The 16475-nt window shown below is 39.7% G+C and overlaps 1 protein-coding gene across 1 annotated transcript; it reads left to right on the forward strand.

The window, feature by feature from the left end:
* The first annotated feature begins 4865 nt into the window (after positions 1 to 4865).
* On the forward strand, positions 4866 to 16236 carry LOC147698685 (matrix metalloproteinase-18-like). Its single transcript, XM_086933488.1, has 10 exons — positions 4866 to 5030; positions 7162 to 7403; positions 7501 to 7649; positions 7761 to 7886; positions 10193 to 10354; positions 10565 to 10736; positions 11034 to 11167; positions 12809 to 12968; positions 14484 to 14587; positions 15773 to 16236. The coding sequence occupies exons 1-10, from the start codon at positions 4926 to 4928 to the stop codon at positions 15871 to 15873; spliced, it is 1455 nt and encodes a 484-aa protein (XP_086789614.1). The 5' UTR covers positions 4866 to 4925; the 3' UTR covers positions 15874 to 16236.
* The last annotated feature ends 239 nt before the right edge of the window (positions 16237 to 16475 follow it).

Consider the following 16475-nt stretch of genomic DNA (forward strand, 5'->3'; position numbering starts at 1 on the left):
TTTAAGGAAGACACTGGGCCATGGAAACAGAGGCAGCCGGCACAGGTAAACACAGTGGGGCGGTGGGCGCTGCAGGAGTGGGGCAGAGTGGGAGGGGGTAAGTCGACAGACGATGGAATAGGTATAATTAAATTAATAAATAATACATATGCCGTTGTCTGTCAGCTTCCCCCCTGCCACACCCTGCCCCTTCCACTACCCCACTGCGCTTACCTGAGCAGGCCCCTACTGCATAGAAAGGACAATCCTCGAAGATGACAGAGAACCATGAAATAAAGCATAGATTTTTATGGATTCAAAAGTTCCTTCCCACAACAAAAAATGCTCACTTCACTTATTAACATTTTCTTTTTTTTAATTCACATTTGTGTCGACGATTCACAGAGCAACATATTATTATGTTGATATATCATGGTCCATATTTCTCCCAAACAAACGAAAACCATGATAATGTACCTTCTTTCAAGAGGATTTTCTGGCAAAAAAAATCTGTTTTATTTGAGAGAATAACTTCTGATCATAGAGAAGATTAACATTTCCACCATAAAAAAAGCTTAAGTAATGTGAATAGTTCTGTCACGCGTGCCACCAAAATATCACCATTATGAGCCACAACCCCACTTTGACAAGAAGGAGGTGCATAATCTTTATGCTTTTGTCCAGTTTTAATTGATGGGGAAAATAATCTGACATCACAATCATTCATATTGGTGACAAGGGACAACCCTGCCTTGTATCCCAAACTAAGAATAACATTTTGGAAAACATGTAATTGGTACTCATAACAATCAGAATACATGACCAATTTAGGTGGAAACAAGAGGCTATCCCCGGGACACACAAAAGATGTCTGAAACGAAGTCCAGGTAAATCTGTAAAGGGCAATCTCTGACTGCATAGAATTTCCCACTGACTGAGACCCAGGCACCGTGCTGGAATTATCTCACAAATGTCTAATGCTAACAGAGCACAGAAAGCCTCTAATAACCCCACAAAGATTTTGCAGTCAATATTTATAAGCAAAATGTGTTAGCATCTCTCACGAAGAAGCTTGTTATTTGCCAGAATGTCATCTTCTTATAAGAAGGAACCACTTGGTTTGCATTATTTTCTGAATGAGTTAACTAGCGCCAGGATCAGGAGAGACAACGCTTTGCAATACTATTTCAAAAAGACCATCAAGAAGTTCTCTGCCAATGGGACCTTCTCTTTTTTGCAGAATTTCCATAGCATCCAGGACTTTCCTCAACAATACATTTGCTCCTAAAGATCTGAAATAATTGGGTCTATATGTTAAGTATTTTGTTTAGGCAGACATTACTATATGCTATTCAAGGTCACCCATATCGGTGTAGAAAGTTAAAACAATTGAAAGAACGTTTCATATTTCGTGCTTTTGGTTCATGGAGTTGACATCACCCTCCTAGCGTTTTTACTGTCCAAGATTCATTTTTTTAGTAGACACCATTGTCTTTTTCAATAATTATCATGTTCCTGTTTCAATTACTTGCTATTGGTATATCTTCATACAACGAAGATTTGGTGCAGAAAATTGACTCTCTGGAAAGGTCTTGTTCTTCTAACTAGCAATGTTAAACCTAAGCCTAATCCTAGGTTTGGAAGTATCTCCAATAAAAGCCCGTGGTTCTGGTGCTTGATCTGATTTCCCAGTTGACGAACTTCACCGTCTAACTATTGTCAGTCTCAAAAGTTTTGCAATGAAAATGTATTCATTGTATTCATTGCAGAAATTAAGCTGTAGATTTTGGAAGATGTAGCCTCTCCTACATCTCTCCTAATGAAATGCCCACCTCCCTCAAGTGTTATGTTGGCACCTGAAAACTCGAGCACGTGGTACCTGGGAGCAAACCAAAAGGCAGTATTCTCTATATCATCCAAATAAACTGAGAGAGATTTGACCATTTTATACCATGCCTTGCAAACTATTCACTTTTTGTCTTCATTCAAATGATGTGAATCTACCCGAGCTTCCAGAACTTAGGAAACCAAACTGCAGCACCTCTGCTTCTACCTTTGGCCAATGACAATGTAAAATTTGCCATCCTCTGTATACAATGTTTCTTTAACTCAATCACATTCGATTTAATTTATTTCAGTAAGAAAGTGGAAGGAGTTTTTTTTAATATCAGTACATTGGGTTTAGAAAGGTTTTCGCCAGCTAGGTGGAACTTAGATATATGAAAAATCTATTGTGCACATCAATGGTGGATGTTTAGCAAAATGTTCTCTTCTGGTGGCCAAAATTTTCCAATATGGCTGACTTTCCAATATTGTACATTTAATATTCAGGGCAGACAAGTGGATTTCACAAGCAGGGTTACTTGGCCACCTACAATGAACTTCCAGACACATACACAAACATGTTGGAAGTCGTGTCTATTTACACATATGTAACTGCTGCATATTCAAAGAAGTAAGCGCCTTTTCTGGGTTGGAAAGGAAATTAAGACCCCATGTTTTATGGACTTGTAGACACTGGGGCTTCTCCAAAGGTAAACACGCATTTGCAATGCAATAGGTCTTGCGTTTGCAAGAGTTTGAGTTATTGGCTTTGTAAATGACAGTTCCTTTTATTTATGTGTTGGTTTTCAAAACAGATAAATAAAAGCTTCTGTCACATTTTATGGGAATTAAGGATTTCATGAGCCTGGACATTCACAGAGTGCACAGAGCAGTTCACAGTGGGTCTCAAATGAAGTAATCTTGGGTTTAAATGGTTAATTTTCATAAGCAGAATACTTTCACAAATCATGTGTAATTATATTTAACACAAATACAAAGAACACTATTTAAGAACAATTCTGTAGTACGAAAGTATCTTGTCTAGATTCTCTAAAAATTGATTGTACCATTTAAAAAGTAATTTCTATCTCCATTTATCTTTGAAGATGGCAAAGCAAATGAAATGATAGAAGAAACAGTCCCACTTTGCATACTCAGTGCTCTGAGAATCACATAAACAATTCTTTAAGTCTTGCTGTTTACACCATCTTCCCTTGGCGGTACAGGTTATTGTCTGATTTACCACACTCGGCTTTCAACAACAACTTCAGCCATCTTTATTTGCTATACACCTCTGACTTGCTCGCTGTCCCATCTCATATGCTGTTTGAATGTTTCCTTAAGCTATGAAAAACATCCCCACAGATCCCTATGCTGGGGCACAGAAGTCTGTGTGTTTCAATAATGGGAGGTGTAGAAATGAAGGCACTTGCTGGAGAATTGTATGACGTCTCTGAGCACAGGTTTGTAGCATCACACAATAGCAGAGTTAACATGTCTACTAAAAAGCATGGTTAGTAACATGTAGATCACAGATTTGCTTTTCATGCAAGATAACGCGGTAGCTTTTGAATATCCCTATGTTATCTCAAGCCTGTTATAAATAGATACTTGGATATTTATGAAATGGCTGTTTTGGCAGGTCTGCAATGTTTAAATCAGTGCTGACACAGCCGCTGATGTCAAGAAAGAAAGCCCCCCTTAACTAACTGTTCTTGAGAAATCAGGATGTGAGACCCAGAGGAATCAACACAGATTCCAAATCAACAATAGCGGGCAAATCTAGACTCCATCTGGACCCCCCTCTATCCCAACCCTGCAAACAGACATTTACACACATATAGACCACGTGCATAAATATACAAATCCAAACTGACCTATTAAAATACACACAGGAAGGTACCCATGGATACACAAGAAACAAGCCTACCTACAACAAGTTGTCGCAGTGAGAGTGAAAGCGCGCATGGCATGCGTTCTGCTCAAAGACTGGGAGCGCGGACAGGAGATGTGATTGCGTGTGCACGCCTTTCTGGGCGCATGCCATCTTCTGTCTCCCTTCGATAGCAAAAGCGACAACTATAGGGCTCATCAAGGCGTGCAGGGCATGTGCTATGTCGCTAGGTGAGACCTAAAACCGAAATCTCTTTAGAGAGAATGAAGTTAAATGGCCGTGTTTTCGCTTGATTTCTTCATGCAGGTTTCTCACAGTAGGAAACTTTGGAATGTGTCTTGGGAAGAAGAATTACAGCTTAAACTCCAGACACTTCTGGATTTCAAGGAATACTCCCAAAATTGATGTGACTTCCCCAAAAGTTGGAAATCTATTCCAAGAGTAGAAGAAAACCTATAGATGTAGACTTCTGATGCTTCAAAGCCGGGCTTTGTGAACCCGGACATGAGAGAAGATTCCCTTTTTAACATTCACTGCACACAGCTTTGTTACTAAACAACTTCTAATAACTAGGTGGAATATTCTCCGCCGCGTACATGTGATAGATCATCATCCCGGCAAGAATAATGAGTGACGTTGGTGCCCTAATGAAATGAACACCCAACCATACTATTTAATATATATATATATATATTATATATATATATATATATATTTTTTTTTTTTAATGAAAATATAAATAAAACTAAAGGCTTGAGTAGGGACATTCCTTGGACAACAGGAGAGGGTCCTTCTTTCAGAATTCTAGCCAATAGTTTTCTTTTTAATTGATATAGCAGTCATAATGTTAAAGCCATTCCACATATTCATTATTGATGGTACAGAAATATCACAAATCACGCGTTCCAAAGTGCGATTTCCAAAAGACTTTTTTTTTAACAGAATTCATAGTTTAAAAAAATGTCCCCTTTACTTTTTTAAACCTCTTCCTGGCTACTAGTAATTTTACAGGATGGATTGCTACATTGAGGGATTTACCAAAGAGACAGATGACGTAACACTCTGGATGTGTTTTGACTTGCATCTGGTGCAAGTTGTAAAGAGTGACTCATGCAGGTGACCGGGGGCCGCTCACAGGACTGTATAAAAGGGGGCAGAGAGATGGAGAGGCAGAGAACCCGAAGAGAGACCTTTCACTGAGCAGAGGGAGGGCCAGGAGAAGAGAAGAATGAAGTCCCTGTCGCTGCTGGTGCTCCTGTGTGTGCTGCACACATATGCCTTCCCTGCAGCGCCTGTAACCGAAGACCCGGATGAAAGTCAACAGCTGGCAGAGGTGAGTCCTGGGACAGACTTCAGTCCATGAACTGAGTCCAGCAGAATCCCAGTCTGCATAAAGGAAGAGTTAAATTCCCATAATAGATTGTTTTGGTTCTGCGGTAAATCTTGTAGGATAGTTTATTTTCAACGTATCCACTCTTGAAAACAACATTTTGCAAGAAATGCTCAATTCTGTTCTGCATGTTGCATGTAATAACATTTTTTGGTTGAAGCTTTAATCCCTTAGTGTTGGAGGTTTGTCAGTTAATAAAATATGGATGAATATATATTTTAATATACCAACCTTAAATGTGAAGTAAACGTTGATTTGTCGCCTTTTTTAGGGGGATAGACGCTGTTTAAAGTACAGTATAATAAAGTTCTACTATTAGCAAAGAGCGTAAAAATTCTGTGGAAACGAGAAAAATTACAACTAAATGCAAAACCGTTTGCTTTGCTGCAGGTTTGTACTTGCTCTCCGTTCCCGATTAGCAATAAATGAAGTGGCACGAGAAGTTAAAGAGAACTAGGAAATATGGCCCGGGGTATATAAAAATGTCATTGCAGTAAGCTGAGAGGCGGCTCCCCTCGTATTACAAGGAAGAGCAGAACATGTATGTTGGCGCTTGGAAGGCAGCAGGCATTACTTCATTACGGAAGGCAGAAAACATTTTCAGGCACTAATCAAACATACCACCTTGTTTCGCATGTTTACACCACATCATGTGCTGAGATAAAGCAGATGTCTTGTACCGTCGAATGGCTGCCTGGACGCCAGAGTCACCAAAGGCTCAAGGGCAAAGAGTAGGCTTCCAAAAACATCATTAGACATTTGCTAAAGGCTAGTAAATTATGGCAGCCCAGATTATCACTATAGAGGACACCCTGTCCACTGGTGACTTGATACATACAGGCCATTCTCCTCTACGCTGAAAGCTCGTGGGGGGAATTTGTTTAAATCGCTAAACTGTAGAACCCAAGCAGGAATATACCATTAAATTTCAATAGAGTCACAGGACTGTATAACTAAGCAGGCACATGCCATAAGAATTGAATCCGAGTCAGAAGCACACATTACCCAGGAGGAATATATCAGTGACTTTATTGAAGTCACTTAACTTCAGATTCCAGCAGGAATACACTGTTGCACTTTAGCTGAGATGTAACCTGGGGTGGTCTTGCTATATGAGACAAGCAGAAACATCCTAGTAGGCTTGGGAACAATTGAGTGGTTTTAGGACTGGGAGAGTTGAGGCTTCTCTGACCCATTTATCCCTGAAAACAGTCCTGAGAGAGCACCAGGAGGGTTTGTTAGAGGCATCTACATGGTTTACTGCTGCAGATAAATGATAAATGATGCTCTTTGGTACTGTACTTGAGCTTAAAGCATTGCAACATCCCCATGTGTTTATTCATCAAAACTACCTCTAAGGCTGATGGCTTTTCAGCATTTCTATTTGGAAAATTGTCTTGTAAAATGTATCATTGGTTGCCACACTACCCCAGAGATGGTCACTAGCCTCGTTCACTGCATGCTAGGCTCGGTCACTGCAGTCATTGTAGTAATAGGCAATTATTTATGTGTTTTCCACTGCTGAATCAAGCTTCCTAGTCCAACCTTGGTGGTAACATCTTGAACATCGCTCTTTTCTGCGACCACTGTTCAGATACTGGTCTGGTTCTGTCTGTACTTTGCTGAAGACCTACAAGCAATGACTTTCTAAGTTGGAAGGAGACCCTTGCCTCAGGCAGAAATTGCTCTGTGGTGATGAACTGCAGAAGTCAATATGGCTGCCTAGTCTGATAATGTACTGTGTACAAGAGTCGCAATCGGAGTACTTAAGCTCAGGCCTGCATCCCAGATGAGGCCAAGGTTCTGTTTTGTAACATACAATCTCAGCCCACTGTCTCGCAAACATTTGTTCCACGAAACCAAGGCCCTCTGACACTGCAGAAATCTCTCCATAGAAAGACTAGAGAGACATCTTCTACGTAACAGTAGAAATAAAGTCATTCATCTTCAATGAGTTCCAGGATATGCCTCATTGAGATGTAAAGAAACACTTGTGGCAATTGGGAGGTTGCTGACATTCCTTTGTGTTTTTTGCAAACTAATTTACTAAATTGTTTATTTGTATTAATTTCAGGAATATTTAAAGAAATTCTACAACCTCAATGAAGATGGGACACCTATTACGCGAAAAAAGCACAACCCGTTCTCTGAAAAACTTCAAGAAATGCAGGAGTTTTTTGGGCTGGAGGTGACTGGGAAGTTGGATTCCAACACACTGGAAGTGATGCAAAAGCCCCGCTGTGGAGTTGCTGATGCGGCCGAATACAGCCATTTTGGTGGCCGCCCTACCTGGAGAACAACATCTTTGACATACAGGTAACATGATAGAAAACATGTCTTAGATGACAGTATATACTATTGTTCCCAATAGTTACAGGCATCACTAATATCGATGTTTCATATTGTTTTAAAGAATTTTGAACCACACACCTGACGTGGCTGAGGCTGATGTAGATAGAGCGATCCAGAGAGCTTTCCAAGTCTGGAGTGATGTGACCCCCCTGACCTTTAGCCGCATCTACGAGGGGACGGCTGATATCCAGATCTCTTTTGGAGCAGGAGGTAAGGATGAATCAATGTGCTGCAGTCATCCTAGGGAGATCTCCCTTGTTTCTCATTTTCCTTAGCTTTCTATTCCTGGCGATTTTTCTAATTTGCCATTTACTCTTTTAGTGCATGGTGATTTCTACCCATTTGATGGACCTCATGGAACTCTGGCCCACGCCTTTGCACCTGGGAATTCAATTGGTGGCGATGCGCACTTTGATGAAGACGAATCCTGGACCGCAGGGTCGGCCGGTAGGTGTTCACATACATGAAACCATTCTCTGAATCTCATTCAAGTGTCATTGAATGAGTGATACTTATGTGAGGGTCGGCATGAGTAATAAAATAGAAAGGGGAAATCAACACCTGATAAATAGGTCAGTTTTAGTCAATGCCCCCTTGAGGAAAATCATAAAGTGCTTTGCCAATTACAAAAGAAATGACTCTGCTACCCACGTGCAGTTTAGAGAGACATGAAAGACCTGTATCTTCAAATGACACCACCTCACTCCACATTATAGGATCCTATATATACCCTGCCTCGCTTGTAAATGATCATAAACCATTAACTCGGGATGTAGCCCGGTTTTCCATGCTGCTGTGATCCCCATCGAGGTCAAATACATAGTCATTCTTCCATCATAGTGCCATCTGTGTCCTCACATTTACATTCTCCTTTGCATATTTGTTATTACACTACTTTCATATACATCTTTCTTATAATATTAAAGCAATTTAATATTATAAAGCAATTGAATCAGTGGAACAAAAACTCTACCCTAAACAAAGCATTTAAAAAACAAAACATTTTACTATTAAATAGACAAGGAATTGATTGTGAATGAGTATGCATTCCACATATAAAGTGCTTTCTTGTTCTCCCGCCCTTTGTAATACTGAGGGAGCTAAACTGAGGTGTGTGAACCTGATATGGTCTCACTATGACTGGTAGGTGTGAGCGGTGTCTGAAGCAGCGATTAGTGGATTGGAGTTTTGAACAAATATTGATACTTGGTTTACTTTTTTACTTTTTAATACATAAAACATTTTATGTCTGAATGATCCTACATAAGAGTATGGACTATGTAGTTATCTGTAGAAAGGGATTTATTCAGCAAGCTTTATTTCAAAAACTGATAACCTCTTAAAGGTTAAAATGGCTCTATTAGAATTACTTGACCATAGAATATTTTATTTAATACATTAGTCATTTTCACTGCTCACAGCGTGGGATCCCACATTCCCATTCTCATGTTTTCAATGTCAAAGTTATAACATTAGCTGACACAGTCTAATAATTTGCAGGAAACAACATATAAATTTTACTTAAAATTATTTTGCATCTTCCATGGGAAAGATACGAAAATGACTTCAGCTTCAAAAGAGTTCAATAAAGCCAGAACATTATACACAGAAATGGGTGCGGTCGGAGGCTTTACGGGCTTCTGTTTAAATTCCGACCAGCTGATTTTTATTCAGCCGGTTGGAATTGAAACCAGCTGGTCATTCCAGCTGGCTTCTGACAGGATCATGGAGCCTGCCGGTCCATAATTCCAAAGGGGCAGCCTTCCTCCCTTGGGATTATGATGCTCGGTCTCCGGCAGGCTTTCCATGCAGAGCTTTCCGACATGGAAAGCCAGACTGGGAGCGAGTATGGGGACCCTTAGCTGGGCCCCCTTGCCTCTGCAGCCCCTGTTTGGGGGTCGACCCTGTTAATCCCGGCACCCCGTGGCAGGCACCTCGAAGTGCCTGCCATACTAAGATCCCTCACACTCAGTTATCTGTCTCCCTGTTAATTTTAGAATTTATGCAAAATGCTAATTAATATGCCCACTAGTAAGGTAATGAAACAAGAATTCAGGTGTTCAGGAAGTGACCTCAATGTCCTTAGAACTTGTCTGCATAATACATTGACAGGTTCAGATAGTTCAGAGCCTGCCAATAAGCCCTGTTCACAATAGGGAGCACACACCATTTCAAAAAAGCTGCTCTGTAGTAACTGTTAAAGTGGCATCATTTAGTCAACACTATTGTAGAAGGAGAGGAACTAGGCTGTACTTTTGGTTCATCTTGTTAAACGGAGAGCCTGACAGGCTCTAATGGTAATGTAGAGCATTGTAGGGTCAAGTACAGTCCGGTATACCTTAGAAACATTGGTAGGCCTTCAAATATTCTGATAGGGGTTAGTAGTCCATGGTAGCACTGGCAGTATACAATGTCCTTTAGGCTCTGGTAGTTCAGGTTATACTTGGCAGATCTCAGTGTGGCGATATAGACTCAGAAAAGCTATGGTAGACCGTAGTGACACCAGGTAAAGCCGCATAGACCCACAAAGCACCTGATGGTTACATACTACTTGTCTCACCGATTAGTTTTTCAGATCACAACTTTTTGTCAGCTTTCAATCGGTTATTAGTTTAAAGTGCTTTTGGTTTATTGCTTCACTAGCAATTGTTTTATTGCATTCTGAAATGAATAAATAATGAACAATGTCCTATTAGAGAACTGTATATGACATGGGAGTATATTCATCATATTTGTTTTGATTTGTTCCACAGGATACAACTTGTTCCTGGTGGCTGCCCATGAGTTTGGCCATTCATTAGGCTTGTCTCATTCTGGTGACCGCAGTGCTCTGATGTATCCGACCTACTCCTATACTGATCCAGCCCAATTCCAACTCCCCCAGGATGATGTTGATGGCATTCAAGCCCTGTATGGTAAGTTAACTTTACATGTTATGATATTTTCCTTCTACAATGTAAAAAGATGTATTTGCAAGAAAGGGTCAATATGTTCTTTAAACTATTATGTTCTAGCAACTCATGTTTGAATGTGAGATTTATAAGAAGGTGTCTTTTATGTGCATGAGTTCATTCAGCATATTATTTCACATTGATTTTGAAAAGCATGTTTTTTCATTCCATTAGGAGCATCTCCAAACCCAGTTCCAACAATACCAGAAGCTACCACACCAACTACCACTGTATCAACTACCACCACAACTACCTCGTCTCCCATCAATCCATCCATCTGTGACCCAACTCTTGTTTTTGATGCCATCACCACGTTGCGTGGAGAAATTCTCTTTTTCAAAGACAGGTGAAGCAAAGAAAAACATTTCTAGTTTTGGCTTTATACATTATTGAGTAGGGCTAGAGAAGCTAGTTCAGGTCTAAAAATAATTGTGGCTAACTCAAAAAGCACAGACAACTACTGTTTCCTTCATAGTGACATCTTTAGCATGAAGATATTTGCAGGAATTTCTAGTATCACTTCTCCCAATGTATATCATTATTTTCTATAAACTGACATGGCCTAAATAATGTTGATTTGTTTTACAGTGTAGAGAATGTTGTTATGTCAATTAACTGATATGCTTTTATTTTTTCAAAACAGCTCCTTTTGGCGCAGAGTTCCAACCGTAACAGAGGTTTACAATTATCCAATCTCAACATTTTGGCCGTCTTTGCCATCTGGTATCCAGGCCGCCTATGAAAATCCAGAGACAGATCAGATTTTCCTCTTCAAAGGTATTTATATTCAGTCATCACTTTTACCATATTCTTGTTACCTTGGCAAATCTTGGTCTGTAAAGGACCCACTGGTTTTAATGGCTGAAAATCATCAATAATTTGCCTGATTCAAGACTGAAAAATTTCCCCATCATTGTTTATGATTGTCCATGTGCTTCATGCGTTAACCCTTTGACTGCTCCTGCTGTAGTGTAGCTATCTTTCTCAATAATCCACAGTTTGCTCAGATCACAAGTGTTCATTGAAGGTCCTTTGGATCCATATGTGCTTACATTTTCAGAATAACCCAATGAGATAAATGCCCAGGCAATCAACCTAAATGAAATACTTTAAGAAGTAATTTTTTTTTCTCTGATTAAAATCTGACGCAATGGCCTTCCTTCACCTATTTTGGACCTTCCAGGCCTAGGTCATCCAACAAATTCTGGGTCATTGTTGGGTTGGCGTTGTTGTAGTGTTGTTGCGTACGATGAACCAAACACAGGGGCTAATTCCAACTTTATCAGAATATGATAATTTTGAGAATCGCATAATTGATGAGAATTCATCTATAATGTGAAAGGAAGGGTCAATCAATAATCCATTCCCCAGCATCATAAAAAGAAGGATTGATAGCCTACATGACTTGAGAAGGGAAACAATGCAGAAGCACCATAGCAATAAAATTATTGTTTCCTGGAATGATCACCATTCATGACCTACAAGTTAGGGTGCACACGCTAGATGTTTACTCTCCACTGGGTGTATGACCCTTAGTGCATCAGTCTGCAGTAGCTTTGACTCACCTAGAACCCCCAGAATTTCATATGCTATGATTCAATAAATCTGACCTTACCTTGAGCTGTTTGAGCTTTTAAATGGCCCCTGCCATTACTCAAAAACTTGGGCCTTGGTAGACAACTGTAATTAGGTGCATTAACCCTCTGGGTTATTTTATCACTTGTGCTACTTTCTCTCACCTGTGTCTCAGGTCTGACTGCGCACCCCACCCCTGGAAATATACCACAGGTCTCCACAGTCTTCAGGTGTGGACCGTGCACAGACATGACAGTACAAGAGGCCTGACCAATGTCAAGCGCCTCAAAGTGTCTTTTGTGGCATGTTAGAGGAGTACTCAATACGAATTATTTGAGTGTGCGATATTCTGTCAAGTAATGTCATTTACATTTTAATATTAAACATTAACTAGGGGTCGAATCAAGAACTTGTAAGATGAAAGTCCACGGATTTACATTAAGTCTCTGTACTATGGGTGGATAATCACTCTATATTTTTTTTGCTTAACATAAAAAAACAATTTCTTCTCATTTGCTTCTTGATCCATACACAGTGGACCTGCAGAGCCTTTAAAAAATGATGCTCCTAGAAAGAAATATTAAAAACTGTCAGTTCAATGTGATTGCCACCTGCATGTCAGTGGAATGTAATTTCAGTGAACAGTGTTGTATATATAGAAACAAGTGCACTAAGCAATGGTTGAAAATGTAATTTTTTGACTGAAAGCAGCCCGAGAAGGGTTTAACTACCTACGACCATGCAGTTTACCGTATTTTCAAGGTTAATCGGGACGTCCTAAAGAATGCTAATAATGAATTAGTTAAAGGCGTGCTAACATCCTTTATTGTTTGTTCCTTATAGCATCAAAATATTGGGCTCTTCAGGGATTTGACATTCTGCCCAATTACCCTAAAAACATCTACAAACTTGGTTTCCCAAGGACCGTGAAGCACATCAACGCAGCCGTGTATCTTCAAAGCACACAGAAAACATACTTCTTCGTTGGAGAGCAGTACTGGAGGTAAGGATGTGTGATTGTGATGTTCTGATGACGTCTTTTGGTACTTTCAGTAAATTTCAGAGGTGACTCTGGTGATTATGATGAAAACTTACCAACTGCATTTATTTATATATACGTGGAAACATATAACATCACAACAAATATGTTGCAGTTTGAACAAGGCAGGACCCAGCAAGACAGCTGTTTGTGGCTTTATAAAGCAAGAGGTGGATGGGATAGAGTTTATGAGTTGGGAGTGAAACAAAGCTAAAGAAACATTAACAACATGAATGTTGAGGAAGGTGCTGCTGGGTGGAAGGATGAGCTTGGGGTGTTTATGGCTCATCACATTGGGTCCACCAGGACAATGTAGGAAGGTCTTGAATTAGAATGTCCTGTACAAAGACAGTGGTACCAAGGTGGAGTTGCGCGGCAAAGCATTTTGCAGATGAAGGGAAGTAGTTGCTAATATTGTTCAGAATGTGGGGAAGTGCTAAGTCTTCAAATGCTTTGAAACGGGGTGTTGATTTTTTATAGCACCATGACTAATAAGGCAATTTGTGATTTTGGCTTGAATATTAGGGGCGAAGATGGCAAAAGAGAATAATATTTATGTGTTTTCAGCAAATAATCTAAATGAATGAAATACAATTTAGCCAAGACAGATGGTTAGAGATAGAAGAGGAAAGGACCAATACCTGAGCGACGGGGAACAATAAAAGGAAGAAAGTGCATTGGCCAGATGAGGGTTCTTTCAAAGTAACACACCAGAGGCTGATGCTCAACCCAAGGGAAACTGCTTTGTGCTGGTTAACATTTTCTACTACTCTCACTTCATGAAGTCTTAGGAACTAGGCTTACAGATAACTAAGCCCCCTCGGTGGGGTGGAGGAGTATTGGGCTCCTTGTTCTTGTTAGGCAAGGCTTTGTCCCAACAACCAACAGTTGTCCATATTTTAGATGTAATTTAACATCCTAGTTCCACACCAGACTCCCTACTGTCCTTCCTTCCATTGACAAAGATGTGGTACCTGTCACCAGCACTGTGCACTGTGGCAAGCTTGTTGGAGTCCCTAAAGGCATTTTCATAGATACTTGAGGTCACTCGGTCTTGCGCCATCAAGTTCAGCCACACTACAGAGGTTATCTAATATTCCGCACCACATTGAAGAGCAGAAGGCGCAGAAGCATTACTTTAGGGCAGTGCAGTAGTTCCACAATATAGCTCCTGCAGTTTAGAACATTCATACATTTATCAGCTCTGAACTTGCTGGTGGAGAGACAGCTCAGTGTTGCATTTAGAAGCTGACACCTACAATAAGTAACAGTAAATCTTTAATGGAAGTTCCAGCTGATAAATTATGGATCATTATTCTTAGGGGTGGTGAACTAAAATATAAAAAAGATAAAACATAATTATGACAATGCTCATGATGATGGTAATAGTAATGATAATAATACTGTGAAAACATAATGATGTGTATTGGTTTCACCAAACTGAAGATCCTAATTCCATGTAAACTATTTGCTCCATAGCTATGATGAAGCCAGAAAGACCATGGACAAAGAATCTCCACGAAGAATAGAAGATGACTTTCCAGGGATTGGCAAAAAAGTTAATGCTGTTTTCGAAGATAATGGTAAGGAGTTCCCTTAGTTAAAGCTTTGGACTGGTAGATCTTGTGACTGAAATATCATAAATGTTACTATATTTTATAATTCAGCTATGTGAGGACGGGGTTAAAAAGAAACTCCTAGGTTGGTTAAAACACACCCAAGAAAAGAAACATGTTTGATTGCTGACAACAATCTGTACCATGTAACAGAGTACTAAACCAGAAGAAATTAACACCTTTTGCCTTTCTTAAATTAGGTTATTCCCTCCTCCGTGCACTAAAACCCCAAGTCAATATTACCATCTGAGCAGAGCACAGGCACAATCCACTGTTTCCAAACACATTGACTGATGTTTCTTAAAGCCGAACTCCCTTAATCTTCAAGGCAGGGTAAAGTAAGGCAGCCAGCTTTTGGAGATAGACTCTGCCAGGAGTCAGTAATGTTCTCTCAGCTATGAATGAAGTATGCAGTGCCAACAAGTTGACTTCCTAACCAGAGTGTCCTGTTCAACCACACGAGCAGTCCCTGCCATAAACACACAGCACCAAAGTACTGCCGACATAGGAGGACACCCAACACTCGTGCATTTTCTCTCCATCAGTACAATGTCATCTTTAAGCACAACAGTTGTATTACTATGTTTGCTACTCACCAAGCTGTAGGGACACAAACAGGACAAGATATCAACTCTGGTCTTCACACACAACGTCAAACCACTACTCGCACAGGCTACACGACAGACACATGCTCTTCCATCCAAGCACTGCCACCAAGAAGCACGCCACCAGTCCACAAATGCCCTTGTGTGCTTGTGAGAGCCATGTTGCACAATTTAAATGTAACAAATACAAAGCAAAACAATATTGTCTTGATATGGGTTCTGTTATGTCTACTTATTTAGCCAGTACTAAAAATGCAACGACGGCCTCTCAATATAACGTATAATGAAACAGCAAGACCAAGAAACAATTTCTTGGCATAACAAAAGGGGCCCTGCTGTTTTGCACTATTTACTAAAGTATTTATCAATGATCAGTTTAATTTTGATTGTTAAGAGATGTAAATATTGTCAATAGACGGGCAATTTAGAAAAGTTGAAGAGAACCTCAGCAAAATAATGACGTTTCTTCTTGACCGACAGATATTAAAGTAAATCTTTTTCACAAACATTACACAATGCACTGATTGTCTTTCTTTTTTAATTGCAGGACTTTTGTATTTCTTCATTGGCCATAAGCAGTTTGAGTTCAACATGAAGTCTAAGAAGGTCACCCGAACTCTGAAGAACACCAGCTGGTTAGGATGCTAAGATATCTTCAAAAAAAGTTCACTAATGGAAGGAGAAGGCCTTTTAAAATGTGAAGAAAAAGACTGATGTAGGAGTACTTTCGAAGCAGTCAAGTTCAACTTTTAAGAAAGTTAGAATTCAATGCTGAAAATTAGGTTTATTTTTTAATGCAGATCTACATTTTTGAGTGTATGTTTCTAAAGTAATTTATTATATTTAATAGTCATTTAACTTATTTATGTATTTTTTAAGAAACAATAAATTATTTTAGGAGAATATATATTTACTTCATATGTTTGATGATATTTGTGATTTTAAACAATAGTATTATTCACTTTGCACAAATGATCAAAAATAATTACAAATTTCAAAAGTGGTTGAAAAAGTGAATGCTAATCTAAGTGTGTTCTGTGAGTTGTGTGTGACTTCTAGTTTGAGGGATCTAAGAGTTTGTTCGGTAGTTTGTGATTACTATTCAATGACACGTGTGAGACTGCTGTTGGCAGTGTGAGACTGCTACTCTGTGAGGGCTGTATGAGTAGGGTGTGACTGCTATCACTTGCCCCCCTGCTGCCACAGGGCTTGCTTCATTGTTGGAGAGGTGATGCTGGGTACAGACTTAC

Source organism: Lissotriton vulgaris, chromosome 8 (assembly GCF_964263255.1).
Source record: "Lissotriton vulgaris chromosome 8, aLisVul1.2, whole genome shotgun sequence".
Lineage (NCBI taxonomy): Eukaryota > Metazoa > Chordata > Amphibia > Caudata > Salamandridae > Lissotriton > Lissotriton vulgaris.

Bases quoted from the DNA above. Each gene is read 5' to 3' on its own strand.
- LOC147698685 (XM_086933488.1), top strand. From the start codon at position 4,926: ATGAAGTCCCTGTCGCTGCTGGTGCTCCTGTGTGTGCTGCACACATAT. The intron at 7,887-10,192 runs GTAGGTGTTCAC...TTTGTTCCACAG, and splicing joins CTGGACCGCAGGGTCGGCCG to GATACAACTTGTTCCTGGTG. The intron at 11,168-12,808 runs GTATTTATATTC...TGTTCCTTATAG, and splicing joins TCAGATTTTCCTCTTCAAAG to CATCAAAATATTGGGCTCTT.